The sequence below is a fragment of the Solanum dulcamara genome, chromosome 4, assembly GCF_947179165.1.
Source record: "Solanum dulcamara chromosome 4, daSolDulc1.2, whole genome shotgun sequence".
Lineage (NCBI taxonomy): Eukaryota > Viridiplantae > Streptophyta > Magnoliopsida > Solanales > Solanaceae > Solanum > Solanum dulcamara.
The window spans coordinates 31,493,280-31,512,582 of record NC_077240.1 but is presented as its reverse complement, the minus strand read 5'-3'; the positions used below and the strand labels follow the sequence as shown (position 1 = coordinate 31,512,582).

Sequence of the window (19,303 nt, the reverse complement as noted above, 5' to 3'; positions counted from 1 at the left end):
TCTTCTGCCTCGCCCGCAAACTGGGGCTCGAGCAACAGGTGCAACCTCACCCTCGGTAACTCTGGCTCTAGTCCTCACTATCTACGCAGAAGAAATAGATTAGAGGTATACAACACTTGATATGAATAACTCGCGCGAAAGGAATCAAAAGAAGGAATTTCTCCTAACAAGTATATTGTAGCCTCTCGAAGATAAGTACGGACGTCTACGTACCAATCCACAAGACTCTCTAGACACCCTACTCTTTAACTTATGAGACTGATGAACCTAGCGCTCTAATACCTATTTGTCACGATCCAAAATTCGAGGTCATTCCCAAATCACATCCTGATGCGTAATCCAAAAAGCAAAACCATACAAGACTCACAAAGGGAAGTCAAACCACAAATAAATAAAATATAAAGGGCAACAAAGGAATTATCCAAAAACCTAGTGTCATAAGTTTAAGAGCATCTAATACAAATTTGAGTCTGAATACACAACATAAGTCTCTGAATATTGTAAGGACTGAAAATGAAAGATGGACTAGCGACGATCCGGATCCCAAGATCTCACCACTGGTCCAATGCTGGTATATCCACTAGAACTCAACTACCGCGCTGGATACCCTGGCTAGAATCTGCATCGAAAGGGATACAAAAGTAGGGGTGAGTACAATCCACATGTACTCAATAGGTTTAACCGACTGAATATAAGGAATTAATAAAACCTATGAAATAAACTAAGGAACACTTCCACCTGCACACAAAAAAGTCGCACTCCGACTATACTGCTACCAATTTATATAGAACGGTGCAATTAAAGTAAACACATAAATACAGTTCAATATCATAGTTAATCAGATAGGTCAAATATTATAGATATCAATGCAATGTAATATGATAATGTAATGATATGATCGTATGATAAGATCAAGGCTGTCGCACAGCCTGGTGTATATACCTGCCGAGCTGTGCTACCAAGCAGAAGCCATGGGGGTCTCGTAGACAATATATCTCATCACAATCTCAATGTATCAAATACCTCGCCACCCAACTTGTGGCCAAGGACTCATGATACTAATATCTCTTCCCCTTGGCATCTAACTCGTGGTCAAGAATATAGAAAATGTGTCACATTTTCTTTCTCAAAAAGAATTTCCACAGTTCTCAACTTCCCAATGATTAATGATAATATGAATGAGAATTAATGCATTCACAACATATAAGGCATGGAGTTAATACACAGCTCAACATGTAATATAAGATTCAAAGTTCTCAAAACTTAACCTAAACATGATATTCACCCTCAATAGACAATAATGGGAAGGAAATGCCCTAAATTAAGTGTTCACCCATTTTCGACAATATTTCAATACTCAGGTATGCTCAAAACCTCTAACTCAACCTCTCAAACGGGCATTTCAAGTCAAAAAGTCTCCTCACACCTCTATCACCAGCAAGTCATGAATCACATATGCTCAAAACAGATAAGTTAGCAAATAAGGCCTCCACATGGGCTACACAGCATAAATAAGCCCCCACGCAGGCATTACAATATAAATAAGCCCCCACACGGGCATCTCAAAGTACATTATCAGTCCTAGTTTACACTACTACCCCATCCCAAAGTTTACAACATAGAATTTGACTAATCACCCTAACTCAACCACAAGAAAGATAGCCAAATCTACCTCAATTGCCAAAACTGCACTCAAATTCTTCTACCAGACAACCAACCCTTGAATTTAACGTCTGAATTGACAACCCACTATCAACAATGAAACATACACATCACAAGGAGTCCAATGACACTCATATTGATAGGTTTCAGAACCGGAGGTAAAATAGTCCAAAAATTGATTAATTTCAAAAAGGATCGAATCTGAAAATTTCTAGTAAAATCACATTCTACTAGTAATAAGGAACCCATTGTTGAAAAATCCATAAAAATAGAGTACAAAACGAGTTAGAAATCATTTTTTTCCTTAATTTTGGGTTAGGGAAGAAAATAAGAAAATTGGTGTTTGAAACTAAAGATTAAGAGTTGAAATCATGATATAAATGATGGAATATGAAAGATTTTAGTGAAATTTTACTTACCCAACAAAATTACTCGAAGAACTCTCTCAAAAATCACCCCAAGAAGCTTAAGAAACTCAAAAATGGCGAAAATGAGTTTTGTCCAGACATTTACTAGTTCAGGGATTTAATGATCTTCGCGAAAGCGGACCCACTCAGCGAACGTGGCACATCAACCCTCGAACGCGGAGAAGAGGCTGGAAACCCTCTGTGAACGCAGCATATCGCTCTACGAACGTGGAGAAAGGGTTGCAAGCTCCTCACAAATGCGGCATGTCTCTCCGCAAAAGCAGCATGTCTCTCCGCGAACGCGGAGAAGAACGAATCAGTGACAGATATCAGCAATTAGGAATATTTCACAGGTCCTAATCAGATCCTCGAGATTCGTTCGGAACCCCAAACCCATAAACCGTATATGCTATGCTACTAAGCTCGACATTCTAGATTCAAAGAAAGTGTCGGAATTCAAATTCGATGTCTCTTTGACCCAAAATTCGATAAGTTGCAACTAAACTAATTTTGGCACTTGAAATACCCTGAATACCCTCGGAACCTCTAAAAATTACAACGAAGTCTTTTCTAGCATTAGAATCACCCCCCGAAATCATCAGAAATTCAATCCGAATCTTCGAACTCAAACTGTTGACCAAAGTCAAATTTAGCTCATTTAAAATCAAACATTCCAACTTGGCACCTCAATTTCACAATATAACTCCAAATTCAAAAACGAAGACACTCCTAAACCAATTTCCACATTCCGGAGCTGATGAAACTAACGGAATCCCGTTCTGAGACCCGTAGCTCTAGTTGGTACCGAAAATCACTTTTTAGTAACTTAACTCCTTAAAACTCAAAAACTTGCCTAATTCAAAAACTATTTTAACACATTCAACTACACAAATTGATCAAATAACACTAAGAGCACTGGGGTAAAATGGTAATTTCTTGAGAATTTCCAAAAATTATCCTTAAGGTCATTACACGATATGCAAGTTGTGATGATTTAGATGCTTAGAAAGGTAAGTGTCCACATGTTATGTTATGATAATGGTTTTCAAGAAGCTATTCTTATGATATATTTTCATGATGTTGGATTAGTTGATTTATCTTTCCTAATGACTGCGTTTTATGTATTCCATTTGGATTAATTTAGCACCGAGCGAAATTTATGGTGGGGATCCATGAGGGAACCCTAGTAGCAATAATTGGTTCCTAAACTACGTGTCATCGTAGGTTTGCCTTTATGTCTTAGCTAGTGTTTATGTTTATGATATGGATTCTACCTTGGCAAGTAGCCTCTCTCTTCTTGGTGTGGGAGCTACATCGAATTTCATGTTGTAGCTCACATAGTCTTACATGTCGATTAAGGTTATTATCCCACATATGTATATTTTATGTCCTACAAGCTTTTATGATGCATTGACCATATCTTATGTTTTAAAGTGTTTTTAAGTTTTACTCATGTTCTCAAGGTATTGATCATGCATCACATGGTCATATTGATTATGTTCGATTATCACAGTTCATACATGCTTCTCACATACGTAGTACATTTCATGTACTAACGCACACTTTTTGCCTACACTGTATCATAATGCAGGGTCGGACGATCATCACGCACACTCCACTAGGGGCTAGAGATTGAGCTTACTTCCTATTGTTGGCGAGTCCTCATGTTTCGAGGACGTGAAACTTATGTTTTCTTTATGTTCCTTACGACATTTATTCTCTTGTGTGAGCTAGGAACTTGTCTTAAGCCCCATCCATAGTAGTATAGGCATGTTAGATATTCATGAAGTCTATTTTGTCTTTTTCTTTGAATTTTGAGTTGATTCTCATTTATCGAGACATTTATTTTTAGACCTTTATTCTACACTTATGATTTAGTCTCATTATTCTTAATTAAATGTATGATATGCTAAGAGGCTTGGTTGGAGTCTCTCGAAATTCTAATCTTCGTATCGCGCCTAGGACCTAGTTTTGATCGTGATAGTGTTTGTATTTATGTTAATTGTTCCATGTGAAATATTTGTGTAATGCATATTCATGAAAGACAAAGGGTGAATGTGAAATGAATTCATGTTGATAATCTCATACAATGAACTTGTTACTTGATTGTGCAAATGTGTTAACTATTCATTGTTGATTATGATTGTGATTGTGGTTGTTGGATCAGGTACAACGCCGGTACATATTAGATAAGATACCATGCTGGTACATATTGGATCGGGTACCACGCCGATACATATTGGATCGGGTACCATGCCGATACAAATTGGAACAAACATCACACCACACACTAACTTAGGGGTGTTAGTATTTTTTTTTGTAAATTAACTTGGAAGCTTAAATTATGCTATGATAATTTTATATCCATTTAGGGTGTTATCTTACGATTCATTTTCTTTTCGCATGTTATAACCAATTGGGGGTTGAGGGTTCTCCTATCGAGGTATTAGAGTAGGTGCCTCCACGATCCGATGGATTGGATCGTGACATATAGCTTCTCAACCATTGAAGGTTGTCAGTCATCAAGAAATAGTTGAGGCTGAGCGTCTTCTCTGCGAAAGTCAATTACCTACCACTCTTTCATGCAAACAAATTGTGTTGCATGACGATACAAAGACTCATGTTCCATGCACTAGGGTGCCTTCAAAGATCCTTCAGTCGCCTTATTTAATCAAATTTGAGTCAAGTGAAAAAGACAAGGAGAAAATGTCATCTCCAAGCACAGTCCTCCGAGTAACATCTTAATATATAAATGCATCATTTGTTTAAACAATACAATGATGTATATGTATTAGATACATATACGTTAACCTTAATTTTATGTATCGGTAACAAAACAAAAAAAGAAATCTTGGCACAAATATGATCTGATACATACAGAACTTTTCACAAAGAATATGATACATGTGTAGAAATGTATTATGATTAATTTATTTGGTCATGATAGATAACATCAAAATTAAACTGCATGTATCTTAAACTTCAATTATTCAATTATACCACACATTAATGTATCTAAGTCAAAATAAGCATCTTACGCACAACAATTACGTGTTTAATGTATCTGGTAAATATAATTACTAATCACTTAAGACAAGAAACAGAAATAGCAAGTATCATGACAAATTTAGTCATCCAAAAAACACAAATCAAAAATCGATTACACAACACAATACAAGTAATTTCATATCTTTTACTATCAGATCTTTTTACTCTGAAATTGAAGTTATTCTCAATTTTATATTTTTCCATTATAGCGATTAGTATCATTTTATCCTTATACAATTGTTTCTCCGTTACTTCAGCATTGCTTGTATCAGTGATGTAGTTTGTTACTTTCAATTCAGGTAAATAACATGAATCACCATTGTTTGATTCAACCAAACTAAGAGAATGAGCATCCTTTTTAGAACCTTCGACACAAATAATGGCACCAGATGTTGCATCAAAGGAATGTATCTCACCAGGCTCTTTATCTGATGTATTTATGGAGAGTGGATACACTACAAATTCAGGCCCATTTTTCTTCACATCTAAGTACAGCTTCACTCCCATGTCATTTTAAATAGTCATTGCAGACGAATTACTTTATATGATGCATCGAATTCATCCATCTCCAATTCAGCTGCAATGACTGATTTCAAATTTACGAACGAAATATTTTCTCCAACAATGATTTCATCATTTTTATAACGTTCATACCTCACTTTAGATTCTTATATTCCTTAATGACTCCGTAAAATCGAGATGTTCATTATGGAACTTTGCCAAATTTTCAAACAAAAAAATTGAATCAAAATTGAAAGGATTTTTGATGATCTACTTGAAAAAATTTGAAATTCGAATTTGTTAAATCTATTACGAGATAGGAGGGTTGATTAGTTGCGTGAAATACATGATTACGTGTATTATGGGATCTTAATTAGATTTTGCATTTTTTTCCTTAATTAACGCAACAGATTCAAAGCCAATGTATCAGGCTTCTATGTATCCGGATGTCAAGTTATGTATTCGAAATTCACCAAAAATAAGGGATTTTTGCAAAAAATAGGGATAGGATGTAATTAGATCTTAACACTATGAAATTTGTGTAATTTTTACTATATTTAAACATTTTCAAATAATTCAAGAATATTTTGAGTCTTTTCCTTTTTTTTTAATTGTTCGGTGTTCGTAGGGGTGGTAATTGGACGGGTTGGATTAAATTTGAGCGGATCATAATGGGTTAAGATAACAATTGATCAAGACCCAACGCAACCCAAATTAGTTTGGGTCAAAATGGATTAGGTAATCGGTTATATAATGGGTTAAGACCCGACCCAATCCAACTCATTTTTTACTAAGCTTAATTGTTTTATTTGTTCTTTTAAACTATTTTAGTACCTAATAAAATTATTTTTTCTTTATTATGGATATATATAACATATTAAATTGGAAAAAAAAATCTTAAAAATATTTTAACAAGATTTTCCACGAGTCAATTCGGATGACATAACAACCATTTTTTAATGAGTTGAAATGGATTGAATTAAAATAGGTTGAACTAATGAATAAGTGGCTCAATAACCAACTCAAACTTGAATGGGTTGGATTTGATTTTGCCACCCCTAAGTGTTCGCACGCTTTATGATTTTAATACTTTCTAATTAGAAAATACAAAGAAAAAAGGGAGGAAGATATTCGGGGGGGGGGGGGGGGGGGGGGGGGGGAAGAAGAAATCAACATGTAGACTTGAGAGGAAGAACACAGACAAATTACAGAGAACCTGAGAAAATAGATAAACACATCTTCTCAAATATTCCTAAAAAGAGGAAGGAATGATGTGCAATGACTAAAAGATATATACGTGTTATTAATAATGACTCATCACTAATTCATGCGTAAAGACTCAAAAATACCTTTAGCTTTCCTTAAAATGACTTTAAACATACATGTTGAAACTAAGCCTTTTCTAATATAATAGAAAGAAAATAGATACACACATCTTCTGAAATATTCCTAAAAAGAAGAAGGAATGATGTGCAATGACTAAAAGATATGTACGTGTTATTAATAATGACTCATCACTAATTCATGCGTAAAGACTCAAAGATACCCTTAGCTTTCCTTAAAATGACTTTAAATATACATGTTGAAACTAAGCCTTTTCTAATATAGTAGGAATTTATTTGCCGGAAAAAATTATGTTTACATAATACATTAGTGCAATTAACTTGTTGCCACAAAATAATTTTTATTAAAAGCTTGTTCGTCCACTCCATAACTAAGAAGCTTGACATGGCTTATATTTAACTGGATAGTTTGAATTTTTTTTAAGAAAAATCAATAATATCACATGACGAGTGTTCAATCCTTGGATAAAAAAGAAAGAAAGTACGCTTCTCTCTTGAGTTACAGATAATAAACGAAAAGAAAAATTTGATCTATCAACAATCAATATTCAAAGAGGTTAAGGCCTCTGTTCAATACGTAAATAGGCCGTCTGGAAAGAATTTTTTATTTTTTTTTTGATAAAGTAAACAATTTTATAAATGATGGAAAAATCTCGTATAGCTATGTTGCGTATTGTCGGATACTCCAAAAATGTACTATTTTGAAGGATCTAATACACAACCAACTATATTTTTAAAGAGTCCGACAACATAGCCTTAATTATATACAAGTCGTAACATACCAAAAGGTTGGAAAGAAGCTAAATAAAATGAAACCACGAGTAAAGCTAATATTGCTTGCAATTATAATGCAGTGGTGACAATGAACTGTATGTAAGAATAACAAGTAAGAAAGAGACTAATTTAGGTCCAACTGGAAGATTTTAGAGATACTCGATTCTTTCTTTTCATAGGAATAGTTCCTCATTTATTTTAGCTTATCTATTCTTGTTGCAAGAGGGTTATAGAAGGGACAACATACCTCCCAAACGCTTCTTCTTCAACTCATTCAAATACCAATGACTTGCTGCTAATGGGGATGTCATCTCAAATGTTTTAAAAATATTCAGCTGAAAATTTCCCCCGAGCACATCTTTGAGACGTTCCAGCATGCTCCTTGTACACTGTCACTTGCTACCTGACATCCCATAATCAAGTTACTTGAACAGCAAATACTCGAAACTGAAACTCAGCTACAATATTTAAACATTAGAATTCAGAACCATGAACAGATATAAGAGATAGTGTTGAGCAGGTATTTACTTCTCTTAAAAATATTTTTTTCTTTTCCACAGTTAGACCAATGTTTTGCTACGACATAACGCATGGAATCATCTTTCCAGATGTTGATTTAAGAATAGCTTGGCAAAAAGACTTTATATTCTAGACAAAGTGTATTTTTCAATTGAAGTATTAGAGCAATTCCATACATTAGATGACAAAAAGCTAGCATTCTAGTATATCATCTGCTATTCTACTCCTCCAGCCTGAAACAAATAGAAACAGAAAGTTAAATCTGGTGTAGAGGAAGGGAGACAGGAGGCGTGAACGGATAAAACATATAGTACACCATATTCCTCATGCTCAAATTCAATATATTTTAATAAGTCGTACCAAGTTGCAGTAACGATTAGTCATCGTGACAATCAGCCCAACCACAGATGCAGTCCCCTCGAAGAGATAAATAAGCCTGAATATAGAGTAGAATGAAGTTAGTTAACGATTTTCATCATTTTTACGACTTAATAATAATATACACAATATTGATTATTTACTCAGTGTACGTCATTTATTGTTCTACAATGTAAAATGTTACAATAATATCACCACAAACACAACTATCAAATTTACACAATGTTGATTATTTACACAGTGTCATGAAATTGATATTTGATGATACCAAAAGAAGAGAGAATCCGCAATAATTACAAACACAATGTTGATTATTTACTCAGTGTCATGAAATTGATATTTGATGATACCAAAAGAATAGAGAATCTGCATCAAGTATAAAAGGAAAAGACATATATTAAACATTAGCCAACACATTCTCCAAGATGTTATCTAGCACATGAAGGTTCGTTAGGCTTCACAATATGATATCAAAAATTGTTTACGAACATACAAAAATTTTGCCGCATCAAAAAGTTGACATAAAATGAAAATGGGAGAGTAAATTTTTTTAAAACACTAAGCTCCCATATGTTGATGTTTACCGTTAGGCTCCTCCAATATGTTGTGGTGAGGACGTTTACCGCAGTTGGAAAGGGGCGAATAATGCAAAGGATAGATAGATCTACGAGTTGGGCATGTGTTATTCTTCGGTAGCCATATTAGGAGACAGTGACTATGAAATTCGTGCAAGCAATTAGTTGTTATCACCTCATTCTTGTGTTTAAAATCCTCATAGCAAACAGGGAAAGTGTCATCCCTTAGATCTCTGCAGATGTAGTCGTTGAATATGCGCGTCGGAGAGGGAGAGGGTTTGAGTGGCTTTAGTCCTTTTGGTAAATCTGCGTGAATGGGTGGTTTGGTTGGGCAAATTCCACCTTCACCAGTTTATTCCCTAAATGCGTAGAGATACTCAAGGATGTCACCAGTGTAGCTATGATATGGATCATTCATGTAATCAGTGGTAGAGACACTGCGGGCGCTAGTGAGAAGCTCCTCTTCATCGTCCCAGTGTTTTTCAAACCTACAAAGGATGGAATAGGGGGAGAAGGTGGTAGAGAAACAGAACAATGTGATGTATAATCGATGAGATTTTGGGAGATTTCAAGCGTAATCACGTACGGAGGTTGAGGTTGTGGTTGAGAAAACTGATGATATTGGGTGAAAAGGAAAGAAAAGATTCTATTAGACATTTGTATGATATCTGCGGGGCTAAATTGAAGAGTAGCAGATAGAAGCATGGAAAACAAGGATGAATCCTTGTTGAGTAGCCTGGAGAGATCAAAGAGGATGACAGTAGAGCAAAAGGTACCATAGGAACGGTAGCAAGTTTGGCATCGACAACGATGAAGCCTCCTGCATCTCCTCCGAATAATAATGACGCACAGCCCTTCCGATTCTGAAATCTGATTCTGACTCAGTTTCTCGTTCCAAAAGTAAGCCCTCACACTACTTTCTTCACCATTCTAAACAAAACACAAAATAATACCAGTCTACCACTATTTATATAGGCACCGATAAATTCTGCCCCAATCCTATTCTAACTCTGAAATTCTGCTCCTTTTAGAAACAACTTGACGCCCCCAATTTCCACTAACAAGGAAACTATTTTCATATAGCTACTACTTCTATAAACGAATTTAAAAGAGTGGCTTTAAAAAAGGCTACACTATCCAAATAATCAATCCTCCCATATACTACTGAAACTATCTAAGAAGCCTGAGCTAGAACGGACTCAATAAATATATTTTGAAAAAAAAATTATGTAATACAAATAAAAATTAATCAAATTTTTAATATAACTTTTTTTTGATATTTTAAGTTGTTAATTATTATAATTTAAAGTATTTTTTATATAATTTTTAAATAATATATATTCATCTCTCCTAATTAATATGATACCCATATTGTAATCTGCTTCTTTCTGTACTTCGTATACGGTTTTTAGTATGAAAATCGTGTATATATGAACAAATGAAAACAAGAGAAAGCAAAATAAAAATAAAAATAGAGGAGTATCTTCATATCAATTGAAACCACAATCGAATTGTTAAAAATCAAAAATATTTATCAAAAATTGATACAAAATATCTTATAAATTTAGTTATCGATTTAGGGTATTTACTAAATACCAGACCGAACCGACATGCAACCGTCACTATAATCCAGCCGCCATATCGGTTAATCATCCTAAGACAGCTGAGGTCCCTTACGCCTCTTTTCCCAAATGTTACTGGTAAGACATCTTGTCAAAACTTACTCTATTCGGCTTAAAGCACTCAGGTTAAACCACCAAGTGACAACCTTGAGCAATCTCATCAAAAAAAAATATATCCTTAAACTATGAATGTCATTAAAGCTTATAACTTTGACGAAAAACTCATGGCACAAAGTAAAATGATACAAGAATGGAATAATTGCACAACTGGCCAAGCAAGAAATAATAGTTAAACTTGAGAAACCAAGATGGAATGTGGAATGTGGAGGTTAGACTCTGCAACTGTAAAATCTCGAACAAGTTAGCGACTCTTATCATGCCATCTATCCATTTAGAGCTCCAATAATCTAACAACATAAATGCTTGAAAGCTCACGTAGATCATAGTTTCAGCTTCTTTTTAGGTTTTTTGGCCGTTCCACTTGAAGACTCCTCCAATTTCTGGCAAAAACCACATTCAGGACTAACTTGGAAGGCAAAAGATAAACGATACACACTCTAAATTGATAGAATACCTTGTGCTGTTTCTCCTTCTTCAACTTCTTCCTCTTTTTGTTTTTCTTACTCTTTTTTTGGACGGATATTTTTATCTCTTCATCTTCAGCAGATTCCTGGAAAGATTGTATCAAAATTAGTCAGTCATGAATACTTGATAGAACTTTGACATCTTCACAGAAATCACAAATCAAGAACCTCAGAATCACCGAAAGAATCCACATGCTGAACAATTCTTCCTCTACTTGATGCCCCACCTGTTCCATTTCCAAATTGTAAGAGAATAATTATGCTCTATCACAATATTCAAAGTTAAAACAAACTAAAATAGCATGCAAATGAATGACACTTCTGTAAGATGAATACTATCACTCATTGACAGCTAATGAGCAACTTCATATAGCATTACAAACTAAAATCATATTCATATTATTTATGGTTTGATTCCAGCACTAAACCTCAAATTGATGTTAAGTTTGAAATGCCTAATCAAGTAACACAACTTTTGACTTGAAAAATTCTATTGAAATACAGAGCATCATGTATAATCTACCTCAACTGGTCATGTAGGATTTAATATTGGTTTTCAGCATCCAATTATTATTTTGTTGAGTTCGGAGTTGAGATGAATTTCAAATCTAAGTTACACTTTTACACGGATTCAAACGCCACTTCTGTAAGATGAAAATCCTTAGAACTGTATATCTTTTGAACTGCCTTCTAAAGGACATTCAGGTTCTACTCAACCTGAAGAAGAGCTTAAAATGGTATATTTGCACAAAAAACTGTCATCTGGGAAAAAATTGAATTCAAATGGTTTTTTCTAGTAAGGAAGTTTGAATTCTAATGTTTCTTCAATTAGATCAATTAATCACTTTGATAAAAAGTACCTATTACGATCACAAGGTTTTCCACAAACATACCAATGTTTATTATTTTGGAAGAGTTCTAACTTCTAAGTTTGAAGTTTATGTCAGCTTATGGAAAATAAATGGCACTGAGTAACGAGTAGAAACAAAGTATATACCGTACTCGGCTTCCAAATGAATCCAGAAAAACAAGGGGACACAACTGCAAATTAAGATAAATCGAATGCTAATTTAAAACAGCATCAATTAGGTGCCCTGGTAAAAAACAAAAAATCACCAAAGATATGTATATATTACTGTATTAAAATAAGGAAATCAAAAGACCAGAAGAGTTCATGGCATCATTTACAAGCCAACCAGGGAACTTACTCCCCCGAAATACTCCATGCACTGACACAATAAACTTAGCCAGACTATGATCTAGGGGCATATATAAAATCTACTTTCTCCAAGTTGAACCACTGTATTGCACAGTGGTGCAGAAGGAGATACGTGATGAAGTCAGCAATCGCCAGTATTGCATTTATTTTTTTTGATGAAGTAAATAGTGTTTATTAATGGCATCAAGAAGATGTATGATAGCAACAAAGTACAGAAGAATGGCATCAACAATGATGTATGCTACGTATAGAGTATTGCATATTTAAACCTTAAAAGAATCATGTGAAACTCAAAAGGATATTCAATATTCTGTAGTACCCTTGAACCAACAAAGAAACCGGAAGAAAGTTTCAAGTGTTCAAATTGGAGTAAGAAGTAATGATGTAATGAAAAATAGTAGTAAAGGATAAAATCATTAACCCATACTTGGATCCACATGTCATTGTGCATATCATGTAAAACACAAAAGCCTATTCAAGATTCTGTAGCACATGTTATGTGATTAAGAAATTAGCATAACATATGAGGTAAAGAGCAAAAGGGAGCAGCAGTGACGATTTGATAAAATAGAGCAGAAGTAAACAGCAGTACCAATAATCTTAGTGCATCTTATAAATGGCAGCCTGGCACACTAAGTTCCCTCTATGAGAAGGGTTTTAGAAAGGGACAGAAAAGGGTGAGATCTAGGAGGGCCAAATTTGTTCAACCGAACCCCTTGGCAAAATATTTCACAATATATATAAGGTATTTTTTAAAAATTTTAGTGTGTATATATAAATTTTGAATCCCCTGAACACAGGACTACTCAGTGGTTTAGGGAGTTCAAAATTCACTTTGAAGTTTCAAAGTTAAATCCTACGCACTACATTTTTATTTTTCAAACCCTCTTAAGAGAAAATACCGAATCAGCCATTGGGCCACACCACATTGGTCTTATAACGCAGCCTTCTTTGCATGCCTGCAAGAGGCTGGTCGCGACTTAAAGCCGTGACCTCTTGATCACAGGGGACCGACTTTTATCATTGCTCCACCGCCTCCACTCCCCTTCTCATAGTGCATCATTTTTTCTTTAATAAATCGTACAAAACTTTGCTACTAAAAAGACATTCAAGATTCTGGGAAAGGGCCAGAGCACACATTCAAGAGTTGAAGTAAATATCAGTAGTGGACTGTCATAATGCATAATTTAATATAAAGAAATCATGTAAAACTCGACACAATTGAAGTGGGTAAAGAATAAATGGAATGATGGAAGAAGAAATTAAAAGAAAATAATAGTACTGGATTGAAGAGTGTGTTTAGCATTTTTGACGGCGAGTTCAATGAGACGGGGATCAAGAGAGGACAAGCCGCTTGGGTCCTGTAATTTCCTGTCAAGGAATTTTGCTAAAGCTGCTGCCTTATTCGTCTTCATTGATCCTCCTGGATGAGCCAGCCTGCAACCACAAACCAATTAATCAATAACAAACTAGTTCGAATCCTATATAATATGAATCCTTCAGCTCTATAACCACATCTAACCTAGGTTGAGAACGAGAAGAAGATAGTGCAGAAGGAAGCGGTGCGAATTTGCTTCCACGAAGCGCCTTTTTCTCTTCTTCACTCAGTTGCTCCATCGCCGGACCTAAATTTCTTCCAGGCTACTAGGGCTCAACACCGGCGAAATTGATCCTATTTCTTCCCACAGGGAAAAAGGACGCCACTAAAAGTTTCTAAAAGAATTAATGTACAAAACGACGACGTTCTGTGATGCTTAATAAAAGGGAATTTGCACTCCAATAGCAACTTCCTATTTTTTCCTTTTGAAAAAACACTTTAAAAGTTGCATCAAACTTTAGCCAACCCAAGGATGACACGCACAAATCGAGAAATTGTCCAAATTTAAAAAAAAAAAAAAAAAAAAAAAACTTCAGCCAACCCTCTAAAACACCACTCATCCCTCTCGTCTTCGTTAACCCCTAAAACGGTATAGTTAAATTTCGTAGTGAGATTTAAGAATACGCAAATTAAATTAATTTCCTAATAAATAACAAAGACATAGATAGTGATAATTGAATAACAATAAATTAAAGAATAATAGTAAATAAAGTAATATATTAGATTTGGATGATGAACGTGAGTAGTAAATTTAAAACAACGTTAAACAAAAAACTTGAAAATATAAAAATTTTATATACAAGCGTTAATAATGGTAAGTATTAAATTTTGTCATAAATTGCAAAATTCCTATTACAAATGACTATATACCTATTTATAGTAAATTCTACAAAGCATATATCATCTATCAATATAATGTTGCCCCATAAGATCTTTATTTAAAGCTAATTTAGGTGTGTAAATGGTCAGTGAGAATTTCAGTATCTTTCGTGATAGAGGGACATGTAAGCTTATCTCATCATTATCTTGTTCAGCTATGATTTGGCATCCAATTTTGTGTTATCAGAGATAGATGGTCCTAATCGACATATATCGGACAAGGTGATATCAACTCTAGATCTTTTTCAAATTGGGTTGCTCTTACTGGTCTTATTCTGAAGATGTAATTCAATGCTATCTTTATTGGCCTGCTTTGACTTCTTTTCACGTGTCACTGCATCATTCGTCCATCTATCAAAAAATATTTTCATCTCATAAAAATAATCTCTTAATAAAGCGAAATATTATCTGGATCAAGAATAAACCTATTTTTTTAATTAAAAATATATTATTTCTATTTCGGTAAGATTAGTTGAAATTCTTAATCCACCACTAGTTACAATAACAAAGAAAAAAAATACTATATGTACCCCTAAGTCAAATCTAAAGCTTTCTAAACATGGACATAGGCTAGTCATGTAAGTAAATTTTAACAATAGAATATCAAACATAAAATTAGTAGTCTGAGCTAAAGTTACCTGACGCCACAAATTTGAAGCTTGGATCTGTCACATCCAAACTTTAGCTAATTGATTTTAAGGTTGATATCTGATAGGGAAAAAAATGTTCTTTGCTCTTTGATTTTCTTTAACTTTTTGGGAAATTAATAAGAAGAAATCTTAGTGCGAATTTTCCTTAAGGATCTGTTTGGAAAGTCACCTGATAATTGAAATTGGTGTAATTATTAAGATAATAATTACTAGGCTAATAATTATACAATCTAGTAATTACGATGACATGTTTGTTTGTTACAATGTCATTCTAGTGTAATTACAATTGTTCTGTTTTGTTGCACAAGTGTAATTACAAAATTATATTAAATTTTAAAAATAAAAGTTAATTTTCTAAATTTAAAATTTATATTAGACAAATAAGGATCTTTATAAATAATATTAAATTAAATATTAAATAATAAACATATGTTCTTAACTTATATTATAAAAAAAATAATTTATTTATATTTTTAAAATTAGAATATTTTAAATAATTTAATCAAACAACTAAATGTATAAGATTTTTATGAACATTATGAAATGTATGTTTGACAAAAATGTTAATATTATAAATATATTGTCATAAAATTATTAAAACATTTGACAAAAAAAAAAATCTATCAAGTTTAACTAAAAAATAAATGTTTTGTAATGTGAAATATCAAGTCAATAGTACTAAAACAAATGAAATTGAAAATATGATATAAATCCTAAATTCAAAACAAAAAAATTAACATAATACTCTTATATCAAATTTTAACACAACGTACATAAATATGATTTTAAAAATTAGAATACTAACAAAATTATTTTTAAAAAGAAATAGAATAATAAATAAGCAAATAATATGAAAAATTGCATGGGGCGGGGAAGGGATATAACTCAGCGGTAGAGTGTCACCTTGACGTGGTGGAAGTCATCAGTTCGAGCCTGATTATCCCTAAGCCTCCCAAGTACACGATTGTTTAAGTGTGTGCTGAAAGCGCTTCCTTTAATGTCAGCCTGTATCTGAACCCCCTTTCCATATCTCGGAGAAGGTAATGTGATGAAAAAGTAAAGGATGAGAATGAAAATGAAATAAAATATAAATAAAAAATAAAAAATATATATTTAGAAAATATTAGAATAATAAAAATATTTTTAAAAAATAGTAGAAATAAAAAATAAATTAAAATGAAAAAAATATAAATATAAATAAAAGAAGAATTTTAAAAAGCTTCATGTAATTACATGATGTAATTACATCAATTCCTTACCCTCTCTTGATAATTAAAGAGTGTAATTACTCCCGTTCAATTACACTCAATTTCTCTCTTACCAAGCAATTACTTGGTCTACCAAACATGTCAAAGAATGTAATTACACCCAATTACACCAAATCTCAATTACATTGTGGATTTCCAAACATGCTCTAAAGTTTGAATCTTTTGTTTATCATAAATTCAAAATTTACTTATTCAAGTTTTTTCTCAATTTTATATATAACTTATTCAAATCAATTCAGTTGGTGATCAATTGTTGCATTTTTATTGAAAAAATCTTACATTGTCCTCATATCATAACTAACTAGCCATCTAATTTTTTCTCCTACTCTTCTACTCTTTTAGCTTTGTCAATACCAACTTTTGCAACAAAAGCTGACAAAGTAATATTTATATATTGTTTTTCAAAATCAGCTAGGTTTTAAAGAAAAATCCTAAAAATGGATACATCATATAATATTTTCACAATAAAAGTTAGAATTTATCTTGTTAAGTTGAAGAATATTTTAATGCTAATTTTTTTTATTACTAGCTATTAAATATATTTACCATGCGAAATTCACTAACTTATCTGATTTTATATTGTGCAAGGAACACTATTAGAAATAGCACGTCCTACCAAAAAAAACATTCAATAGCCTAAATATACACGAGATCCAGAATAACACATTAAATTACATTTGGACGATCCATTTTGTAATTTCAGAAAGAAAGAAAAATCAAAGTCAACTTAGTTATATTCCAAAATGATTTACACAGAATAACTACACATAAGCTGTAAATATGATTCTCTAAGTAGTTTCTTTTAGTCTAATTTCATTGTTAAATTTCCAATTTATTATTTTAGAAATTTAGGTATAAAATCCTCAAATTCTACTCTTGAAGGAGAGGTCTTTATATTCCTAGTTTGATAGGTTGGACTTTTTTTTGGGGGAGGGGGGGGGGGCAACTTGGCGAATCACATTTTTGCATAATATCCTTTTTGGTTTGTGCGTCCTTATCATTCTCGCTCGATTTTTCAATGACTGGAATGGCAAGCCGAATATAATGGGAGTGAAACAAGAGAATTTAGTTAGAACAAGGGCTAGATCTCTCACACTTCCGGCTCTAAAAGCAAGAAGTATAGTATTGAACCGGCCAATACGCACTATCAGATCAGCCCCTTTGTGTATGGTTGAAATGTTATAAAAATCGAGTATAATATTAGAGGATCATTACCTTGATAATTTATATCGAAATCCGCATTTTGGATCCTCCGGCCCCCAAAAGGTAAAATAATATATATGTAAGAGCATATCAATTTATCAATCATTCAATCTATAAATCGAAGGTGGAATTTATTGACAGCCCCTTAAAATCGGCACCAACTTTCACTTAGACATATCAAGTAGGCTTTATCCATTTAAAAACTTGTAGTAGGAGTCCGATGTGTTGTTTCGGCATTTTTTTTACTATCAAGAACAAAAATTAAGAAGATAATACACTTGCTAATCACGTATCAAACGACTAATTAAATAATTACGTGTTACATTAAGTAAAAGAAAAAAAACAAACTATTTTAAAATCTATCTAATAAACAAAATAAAAATAATGTTCTAAAAAAAATTGTTTACTCCTCCCCTCAACCCCCACCCAATCATGTTCTCCACCACAACCAAAAATCTCTTTTGCAGAAATAAATCCCACCCCCACACAGCTCACACGTCACGTGTCCCATACCTTGAAACTCTCTCATCTTTTATAAAAATTCATTCAATAAAGAAGTAGGAATCTTTAACTTAAAAGATTGACTAATCATTAGAATTAAAGAATTGATGTTTTCATCTAATAATCAAAGAATGAATTGGGTTAGAAAAATGGAGTCTTGACATTATTCAAGTATGAATTCACCATCTATTTTTCTCTTTTACGTCTTTTTCCTTATTCCCACTTTAAGTTTGTGTTGGTTTGGCAGTAATAGTAATGGTAGATCCCCAAAAATAAGACAATGAAGAAGAAGATCCAAAGAGAATTGGTTGAAAACAAATTTGAATTGGAACATCTGAAAGGAGTTTAAGCTTGGCAAAAAAGGTAGAAAGTTTGAGAACGGAAAAAGGAGAAAAATAAAAATTAACAAAATATAAGCATTTCACGTATCACACTCACTATATCATGTTAACAAAAAATATCAAAATGACACAAAAGGCTCCTACTACAAGTGTTTAAAATACACAAAACAAAACGTACTTAAAGTGCCTAAGTAAATATTGATGTCAACTTTAAAGAACGACAGATGAATTCTGCATAAATAAAATTAGATATTAACATAAGACAATTTCATTATGTATTTTCAATTTAGACACGAAGTTACATTATAACTAATTACACTCTAATAAACTAAATCTTATTCACTATATAAAACTAATATGTCATTTGCTAATCCAAAACTCCAACACACGATTTGAGGTTCCACGGCACTAATAATATGTTATGAAATCAATTCATCGTAGCCCCTAGCGA

At 33.1% G+C, this 19,303-nt stretch overlaps 1 protein-coding gene across 2 annotated transcripts; it reads right to left on the bottom strand.

Annotated features, from left to right (window-relative positions):
* Nucleotides 1-473: 473 nt before the first annotated feature.
* Nucleotides 474-14,344, bottom strand: LOC129887258 (uncharacterized). 2 transcript variants are annotated; one of them, XR_008766312.1, is made up of 9 exons: nt 14,155-14,344; nt 13,915-14,069; nt 11,582-11,640; nt 11,404-11,499; nt 11,265-11,329; nt 8,615-8,690; nt 8,431-8,487; nt 7,983-8,138; nt 474-619 (listed from the first exon to the last, which is right to left on the bottom strand). XR_008766312.1 is itself a non-coding variant. In XM_055962286.1 (5 exons), the coding sequence occupies exons 1-5, from the start codon at nt 14,247-14,249 to the stop codon at nt 11,270-11,272; spliced, it is 465 nt and encodes a 154-aa protein (XP_055818261.1). In that variant the 5' UTR covers nt 14,250-14,344; the 3' UTR covers nt 11,005-11,269. The 2 variants fall into 2 exon arrangements, 1 of the variants encoding a protein (XP_055818261.1); XM_055962286.1 differs by lacking the exons at nt 474-619; nt 7,983-8,138; nt 8,431-8,487; nt 8,615-8,690 and having other exon boundaries at nt 11,005-11,329.
* Nucleotides 14,345-19,303: the final 4,959 nt, after the last annotated feature.